The following is a 9,341-nucleotide window of genomic DNA, read 5'->3' as shown; positions in this document are numbered from 1 at the left end:
TACCAAGAGATAAAAAAGTCATATGCACCCTAAAATAGTAACAATCAAACCGTGATCTCATACTGCAAAAAACGAGCCCCTACCTAAAACAATCGCCCAAAAAAAAAAAAACTATGGCTCTCAAAATACGGAGAGACTAAAATATCTTTTTTTTTTTGTTTCAAAAATGCATTTATTGTGTAAAACATAAACAAAAAAAGTATACATATTAGGTATCACTGCGTCCGTAACAACCTGCTGTATAAAAATATCACATGATCTAACCCCTCAGGTGAACAACGTAAAAAAAAAATGTGTCAAAAAAGCCATTCTTGTCACCTTACATCGCAAAAAGTGTAATAGCAAGCGATCAAAAAGTCATATACACCCTACAATAGTACCAATAAAACTGTCATCTCATACAGAAAAAAATGAGACCCTACATAAGACAGTCACCCAAAAATAAAAATAAATATGGCTCTCAGAATATGGAGACACTAGAATTTTTTTTTTAAATGCTTTAATATGTAAAACAGAAACAAACAACCCAAAAAAGTTTTCATATTTGGTATTGTCACGTCCGTAACAACCTGCTATATAAAAATACCACATGATATAACCTGTCAGATGAACATTGTAAAAAATTTAAATTAAAAACGGTGCCAAAACAGCTATTTTTTGTTACCTTGCCTCACAAAAAGTGTAATATAGAGCAACAAATAATCATATGTTCCCCTAAAATAGTACCAATAAAACTGCCACCTTATCCCATAGTTTCCAAAATGGGGGTCACTTTTTTGGAGTTTCTACTCTATGGGTGCATCAGGGGGGCTTCAAATGTGACATGGCAACTTAAAATTATCCCAGTGAAATCTGCCCTCCAAAAACCATATGGTGTTCCTTTCCTTCTGCGCCCTGCCGTGTGCCCGTACAGCAGTTTACGACCACATATGGGGTGTTTCTGTAAACTACAGAATCAGGGAAATAAATATTGAGTTTTGTTTCCCTTTGTTAGCGGAAAAAATTGATTAAAATGGAAAATCTGCCAAAAAAAGTGAAATTCAGAAATTTCATCTCCATTTTCCTTTAATTCTTGTGGAACACCTGAAAGGTTAGGTAAAATCAGTTTTGAATACCTTGAGGGGTGTAGTTTCTAAAATGGGGCCATTTATGGGTGGTTTCTATTATGTAAGCCCCACAAAGTGACTTCAGACCTGAACTGGTGGGTTTTGGAAATTTTCCTTAAAATTTTAAGATTTGCTTCTAAACTTCTAACGTCCCAAAAAATAAAATGTCATTTACAAAATGATCCAAACATGAAGGAAATGTAAAGTAATAACTCTTTTAGGAGGTATGTATCACTGCCAGTTTTAAAAGCAGAGGAATTGAATTTTTGAAAATTGCTAATTTTTTTTAAAAATTGGTAAATTTGGTATTTTTTTTATAAATAAAAATGAAATATTTTGACTCAAATTTACCACTGTCATGAGGTACAATATGTGACGAGAAAACAGTCTCAGAATGGCCTGGATAAGTAAAAGCGTTTTTAAAGTTCTCACAACATAAAGTGACACTGGTCAGATTTGCAAAAAATGGCCTGGTCCTTAAGGTGAAAAATGGCAGGATCCTTAAGGTAAAAAAATGGCAGGGTCCTGAAGGGGTTAAAGGGCTATTCCTATCTCAGAAATGTATGGCATTATCCAAACCATAAGCCATGGAAGTCTGATCGACGCAGGTCCAACCTCTGCATCCTTCTCAAAAACAGCTGCCGGCTGTGGTGTACGGAGAGGTGACTGCGCATGCGCAACTGCACTCATCTGTTTTCAGAACTCCCATAGAAGTGAAGAGAGACGCGGATGTACGACCCCCTCGCCATACACTGCAGCCGGCAAATAGGGCCCCATTCTCCAGATAGATGCAGGTCCCAAATCTATCAGGCTGTGACGGCATATCCTGCCTCAAGACTATCCCTTTAATGGTAGATATCAGGAGGGAGTCAGCTGGACCATGATGCAGGTGGTTCGGGTCATAAGTCCCTGATGTCATCTATGCACCAAACATAATGGTGATGTAATGGATACCGTCATCCCCATGATCTGTAGAAACAGCAATGCAGGGATGACACCGATAACATCTTCCTTGCCTCTTAAAGTTAAAGTGTCAGCAGACAATGACCTATTCAATTAATATTTAAAAAAAGAAAAAAACAGGAATCATGCTGTTTTCACACTGAGCCCCACAACGGGCTGACACTTCCTGTTGTATAGAGATCACTTCTCAGCAGTCCTCTCATTATCACATGTCTGCTGTATTAAATGCTTCTACTCCCCCTGTAATAATGGTCATGTGGTGTCTTTATTAGAACTGTTGTTCCTCTGTTATTCCTCCGGAAAATGATTGCGGTTTTATCCCCTCATCAACAGGGTGTGTCCCTCATCTGTCCAATGAGTGCTGACTGTATAGGGACACGCCCTATGGACAAGCTGACTGGTTTATCTATACATTTCTAGGAGAAATAACTGAGGAACGACACACAAGAATACAAAGTCCTAAGAAAAGATGCTCCTGAGGTTTTTTTTCCCCATGAGGAACGACAGTATTTACTGAGACAGACATGTCAGGAGGGCGGACAGGCCCAGGAGATCTCACATGAGACGCCCGTATAACGCAGATTGTAGCAGCCGATGGTCTGGGACTAGAGGGGGGTCCTGAGCCGGGGATCCCCAACTTATTACCCACATGTCCTGTGAAGGGAACCGTACTTACCTACTCCCTGCCGCTGTGCGTCCACCGCTGTCATCACTGCGTTTCGGTTACCACATTGAAATTTCCAAAATGGATGGGGGTCACATGTACCGCTGCAACAAATGACTGGCCACAGCGGTCACATGACGCCAATACTTCTATAATGGAAACCCAATGGACACCATTAGGCCTCTTTCACACGAACGATACCGATTGGCTCCGGAAGAGTTCAGTGAAACTCGCACCGTTCTCCAAGCAAGTTCAGTTTTGTCTGCGATTGCGTTTAGTGTTTCAGTTTTTTCCGCCCGGGTGCAATCAGTTTTGATGCGTTTTTCACCCACGTGGAAAAAAAAAAAAAAACGGAAGAATTACAAACATCTCCTAAAAAAAAACATCAGTGAAAAACGCACTGCATCCGGATTTTATCCAGGTTACATCCGGATGCGATGCGTTTTTCACTGAGGCCCCATTCACTTCTATGAGATCAGGGCTGCGTGAAAAATGCGGAATGTACAACATGCTGAGATTTTTACGCAACGCAGAACTGATGTGTGAAAACCAACGCTCATGTGAACAGACCCATAGAAATGAATGGGTCAGGATTCAGTGCGGGTGCTGTGCGTTCACGTCTCACGAATCGCACCCGCGGGGAAAACTCGCTCGTCTGAAAGGGGCCTTAAAGAGGACCTTTCACCGGTTATTACACTATGAACTAACTATACAGATATGTAGAGCGGCGCCCGGGGATCTCACTGCACTTACTATTATCCCCGGGCGCCGCTCCGTTCTCCTGCTATGCCCTCCGGTATCTCCGCTCACTAATGCCTCGTTTCCACTGAGCGGATCGGTTCGGTACGGTTCGGTACGGTACGCTATTTTGGGTGTTTCCATTATGAAAGCGTGCCATAAAACCGAACCGTACCGCGCCATTCAGGGTCCTGCTTCTCATGTGGGTCCATAGAAAATGGAACGGTACGGTTAGGGCGGAGCTACTGGCGTCACACAGTACTTTCCACTGATTGGTGGTCAGAAAACATCAATGCTGACGTCAAAGCAAAGCGCCAAACAATCACCACGTCGCCTTATTAGTCCATATAAAGGAGAAGGATGCCAGCAAACAACAGCAGGGTCTGGTTATCTGAGGAACTATCTACGTTCTTAGCAATCATCGGCGATGGCGTTATTCAGAGTGAGCTTGATGGATCAGTGAGAAATGAAAAGGTCTATAAAGATATTTCGCAGCGGATGGCAGCCGAGGGATTTGAACGGACGTCGGGCCAGTGTAGGGCAAAGCTTAAAAAGCTTAAAGCACAATATAAAAAAATTAAGGACGCCAACAGCCGTAGTGGAAACTGTCCAACTGCTTGGAGGTGGTACGACGCCATGGACGCCATTTACGGTCATCGGCCAGCAAACCAAGGCAGGGAGGGAGGTCTGGACTCTGCAACTGTAATTCTCGAATCCATGGTAGACCCCTTTGGTAAGTTTTTTTTTTTTAAAACTTCGCTTAGAATATCGCTCTGCTTACCATTTAAAATATAATATCTAACCATATGTTTATTTTCAGAAACAGTTGATGGACTCTCCACTGATGCATCAAACTTATCAGAAGATGGACCTTCAATGTCTTTCAGCAGCAACAGCAGCAGTATTTCCTCAAGCCAACCACAGAGTAGCCAACTACAGAGTACTCCCAATGCACCAAGGCACAATGGTAAGACATGATGATAAAAAAGAAATTTTTAACTGTGCATTTTCTTAAACTAAAACAGCAGTGGGGAGATGTGCAGGAGGTACAGTGTTGGAATAGATAAGAAGGGGGAGATCAGCTGTGGGGGAGATGTGCAGGAGGTACAGTGGTGGAAGAGATAAGAAGGGGGGGGATTAGCAGGAGGTACAGTGGTGGAAGAGATGAGAAGGGGGGGATTAGCAGGAGGTATAGTGGTGGAAGAGATAAGAAGGGGGGGATTAGCAGGAGGTACAGTGGTGGAAGAGATGAGAAGGGGGGGATTAGCAGGAGGTACAGTGGTGGAAGAGATAAGAAGGGGGGATTAGCAGCAGGTACAGTGGTGGAAGAGATGAGAAGGGGGGGATTAGCAGGAGGTATAGTGGTGGAAGAGATGAGAAGGGGGGGATTAGCAGGAGGTACAGTGGTGGAAGAGATGAGAAGGGGGGGATTAGCAGGAGGTACAGTGGTGGAAGAGATAAGAAGGGGGGATTAGCAGCAGGTACAGTGGTGGAAGAGATGAGAAGGGGGGGATTAGCAGGAGGTATAGTGGTGGAAGAGATGAGAAGGGGGGGATTAGCAGGAGGTACAGTGGTGGAAGAGATGAGAAGGGGGGGATTAGCAGGAGGTACAGTGGTGGAAGAGATAAGAAGGGGGAGATCAGCTGTGGGGGAGATGTGCAGGAGGTACAGTGGTGGAAGAGATGAGAAGGGGGGGATTAGCAGGAGGTACAGTGGTGGAAGAGATGAGAAGGGGGGGATTAGCAGGAGGTACAGTGGTGGAAGAGATGAGAAGGGGGGGATTAGCAGGAGGTACAGTGGTGGAAGAGATAAGAAGGGGGGGATTAGCAGGAGGTACAGTGGTGGAAGAGATAAGAAGGGGGGGATTAGCAGGAGGTACAGTGGTGGAAGAGATGAGAAGGGGGGGATTAGCAGGAGGTACAGTGGTGGAAGAGATAAGAAGGGGGGGATTAGCAGGAGGTACAGTGGTGGAAGAGATGAGAAGGGGGGGATTAGCAGGAGGTACAGTGGTGGAAGAGATGAGAAGGGGGGGATTAGCAGGAGGTACAGTGGTGGAAGAGATGAGAAGGGGGGGATTAGCAGGAGGTACAGTGGTGGAAGAGATAAGAAGGGGGGGATTAGCAGCAGGTACAGTGGTGGAAGAGATGAGAAGGGGGGGATTAGCAGGAGGTACAGTGGTGGAAGAGATGAGAAGGGGGGGATTAGCAGGAGGTACAGTTGTGGAAGAGATGAGAAGGGGGGGATTAGCAGGAGGTACAGTGGTGGAAGAGATAAGAAGGGGGGATTAGCAGCAGGTACAGTGGTGGAAGAGATGAGAAGGGGGGGATTAGCAGGAGGTACAGTGGTGGAAGAGATAAGAAGGGGGGGATTAGCAGCAGGTACAGTGGTGGAAGAGATGAGAAGGGGGGGATTAGCAGCAGGTACAGTGGTGGAAGAGATGAGAAGGGGGGTTCAGCAGTGGGCAGATGAGCAGTGCTGTGTATTGGTGTAGCAGATGAGCAGGGGGAACAGAGGTGTGGCAGTGAATCAGTGTGGGGCAGATGAGAAAGGAGCTTACAGTATTGGTTTGGCAGATGTTACCAAAAGCAATATTTAGGTCTTTTGTATATTACAGGTGAAAGGAGAAGGTTACAGTTGGATCTGCGCACAGTCATGGAGTATATGCGGGCAGCAGAAGAAAGGCAGCTGGAAAGAATGGATAACCTTTCTGAGAGGCGGTTTCAAGCAGTACGTCAGGATGCACAGGAAGCTATGCGCCAGGAGGCAGAAATTGCCCGGCAGCAGATGGAGCAGTTGGCTACCTTCAACCAGGCCTTCCTCGGTGTCCTTGGTCAGCTTGTTCAAGTGATTGGAGCCAATCGTCAACCCAGGTCACCACCCAGACATTGGTGCCTTTCATGCAGCACAGGACCTGTACCCATGTTTACGTTTAAAAATATATAATTAGAGTGGGTTTTAAAGGTTAGATTTTTTTTTTTTTTTAATAGGCTCCTTTGAGCCATCAGCGATCACACAAGATTGGACACATTTGCTCCTTGCTGCACATGGCTTTCTTTGTGCTGCTGCTTTGATTCCCTTCTGCCTCCTTTGCGTTATCACCCCCCTTGGACGGTGGAGCCTGGATTTCAACAAAGGGCACCCCCAAACGCTTAATTTCTTCTCATTTTTGCATTGTAGATGTAATTGCGAATATACTTGGCATTTTTGGTTTCACCTTTTCCTTTAATTTCCTTTTTAGATGTTTTTTTTCTTGGTCTGAATTTCTCACTTCCTGTTCCTTCTCAGTAAACCAGACAACATCATCTGAGCTGTGTTTAGTCAGTCAGCACAGCTTATTGAACAGCTTACTGAGGAGGAACAGGAAGTTAGAAATTCATACAAAGAAAACAAAAAAAAAACATTTATTGGAAGTGAAATTGAAGAAAAAAACAACAATGCAATAGCTTAGGGATATGCAATTAGTGGATATCCAACTGTTTCAGAACTACAATTCCCATGTGGCATAGCAAGACTCTGACAGTCACAAGCATGACACCCAGAGGCAAAAGCATGATGGGACTTGTAGTTCTGCAAAACAGCTGGATTTCCGCTAATTGCATATCCCTGCACTAGCTTAATAAAAAACAAACCTTTACAAGCTCTTTATTGTAAACAATGTTTCTACATTATCAAAATTTTGCCTTTACAAAATATGTAGGAAGATGATTTTTTTTGTGGAATAAAAAACAAGAACGACTTCTCTGAGTATGTCTGATTTTATTTAGCATTTAGCAAAAAGTAATTAAAGATTTTAATTATTCACGGTAACAACGTTAACGTTAAGGTGCCTCATCAGAGCCTGACGTATTTCACTGCACTCTTCTTCCATATCCTGTGCTGCTATTACTGGTACTGGCTCTTCTGGAGATGTATTCCAATCCTGGTCAAAGTCTTCTCCATGACTTTCACAAAGATTGTGAAGAGCACAGCACGTTAGGACCATGGATTTGGTTAGTTGTATGTCACTGTCATTCCTCTTCATAAGACACCTCCATCTACCCTTAAGTCTTCCAAACGCATTTTCCACTACAACACGTGCCCTGGATGTTTTCTTGTTGTAGATTTGCTGCTCTGTTGTTAGGCGCCCATTGTCAGGAAATGGTTTCAGGAGCCAATTTTGTAAAGGATAGGCAGAGTCCCCAAGCACATAATAGCCAACATTCACCCCACAAATGTTCTTAGTGCTAACAGGGTACAGGCCTCCCTGGCCAACCCAATCCCAAAATGTTGACAATCGGAGAACCCGAGCATCATGCAAACTCCCAGGCTTTCCTACATTCACATTCCAGAATAGTCCCTTGCCATCCACTACTCCCTGGAGGATGATGGAATGCCAGCCTTTTCGGTTGAAGTAGTCAGTGTGGTATTCTTGTGGTGCTATTATTGGTATGTGTGAGCCATCAATAGCACCAACACACTGTGGAAGGCCCCACCTGTTCTCAAAGTACTCAGCCATGTCTTTGAGCTTTTCCCTGTTAGGAAAATGAACAATTTCAGGCGCTAGCAATGTGCACACAGACTTACAGAAGTCCTGCACACACCGGCACACTGATGATTTGCTGACACCAAAAAGATGACCTATACTCCTGTATTCACTGTTGGTAGCCAGCTTCCACAGTGCAATGGCAATTCTTTTCCTTACAGGCAAACAGGCTCTGAAGTTGGTGCTTTTCTTTTCCATCACTGGACGTAGCTTTGCACAAAGGAATGAGAAGGTTTCCTCTGACATCCTTAAATTCTGCACCCACTGTCTGTGGGTGAATCCTGGGACGGTCACATTCCACCACTCATTGGCACGAGGGAAAGCCCAAATCACTGGTCGGCGGCGCTGCTTTGCCAAAAGGAGAAGCATCTGTAAAAAATGCAGTGTGTCAGTGTGTATAGGTCAGTGTGTGTGTGTGTAGGTCAGTGTATGTGTGTGTATAGGTCAGTGTGAGTGTGTCAGTGTGTATAGGTCAGTGTGTGTATAGGTCAGGGTGTGTGGGTCAGTGAGTGTGTCAGTGTGTGTATAGGTCAGTGTGAGTGTGTCAGTGTGTATAGGTCAGTGTGTGTATAGGTCAGGGTGTGTGGGTCAGTGAGTGTGTCAGTGTGTGTATAGGTCAGTGTGAGTGTGTCAGTGTGTGTATAGGTCAGTGTGAGTGTGTCAGTGTGTATAGGTCAGGGTGTGTGGGTCAGTGTGTGTGTCAGTGTGTGTATAGGTCAGTGTGAGTGTGTCAGTGTGTATAGGTCAGGGTGTGTGGGTCAGTGAGTGTGTCAGTGTGTGTATAGGTCAGTGTGAGTGTGTCAGTGTGTGTATAGGTCAGTGTGAGTGTGTCAGTGTGTATAGGTCAGGGTGTGTGGGTCAGTGTGTGTGTCAGTGTGTGTATAGGTCAGGGTGTGTGGGTCAGTGAGTGTGTCTGTGTGTCAGTGTGTGTATAGGTCAGTGTGTGTCAGTGTGTGTGTGTGTGTCAGTGTGTGTATAGGTCAGTGTGTGTCAGTGTGTGTGTGTCAGTGTGTGTATAGGTCAGTGTGTGTCAGTGTGTGTGTCAGTGTGTGTATAGGTCAGGGTGTGTGGGTCAGTGAGTGTGTCTGTGTGTCAGTGTGTGTATAGGTCAGTGTGTGTCAGTGTGTGTGTGTGTGTCAGTGTGTGTATAGGTCAGTGTGTGTCAGTGTGTGTATAGGTCAGTGTGTGTCAGTGTGTGTGTCAGTGTGTGTATAGGTCAGGGTGTGTGGGTCAGTGAGTGTGTCTGTGTGTCAGTGTGTGTATAGGTCAGTGTGTGTCAGTGTGTGTATAGGTCAGTGTGTGTCAGTGTGTGTATAGGTCAGTGTGTGTATAGGTCAGTGTGTGTCAG

At 44.8% G+C, this 9,341-nt stretch overlaps 1 protein-coding gene across 1 annotated transcript; it reads left to right on the top strand.

The window, feature by feature from the left end:
• The first annotated feature begins 3,605 nt into the window (after positions 1-3,605).
• Positions 3,606-6,468, top strand: LOC120994032. The gene is made up of 4 exons (XM_040422494.1): positions 3,606-4,204; positions 4,292-4,438; positions 6,086-6,341; positions 6,459-6,468. The coding sequence occupies exons 1-4, from the start codon at positions 3,832-3,834 to the stop codon at positions 6,466-6,468; spliced, it is 786 nt and encodes a 261-aa protein (XP_040278428.1). The 5' UTR covers positions 3,606-3,831.
• Positions 6,469-9,341: the final 2,873 nt, after the last annotated feature.

This window comes from Bufo bufo, chromosome 3 (assembly GCF_905171765.1).
Source record: "Bufo bufo chromosome 3, aBufBuf1.1, whole genome shotgun sequence".
Taxonomy (NCBI): Eukaryota; Metazoa; Chordata; class Amphibia; order Anura; family Bufonidae; genus Bufo; species Bufo bufo.
The sequence above is the reverse complement of the archived record's forward strand: the minus strand, read 5'-3'. Positions and strand labels throughout refer to the sequence as shown.

Bases quoted from the DNA above. Each gene is read 5' to 3' on its own strand.
- LOC120994032 (XM_040422494.1), top strand. From the start codon at position 3,832: ATGCCAGCAAACAACAGCAGGGTCTGGTTATCTGAGGAACTATCTACG. The intron at 4,205-4,291 runs GTAAGTTTTTTT...GTTTATTTTCAG, and splicing joins ATCCATGGTAGACCCCTTTG to AAACAGTTGATGGACTCTCC. The intron at 4,439-6,085 runs GTAAGACATGAT...TGTATATTACAG, and splicing joins CAATGCACCAAGGCACAATG to GTGAAAGGAGAAGGTTACAG.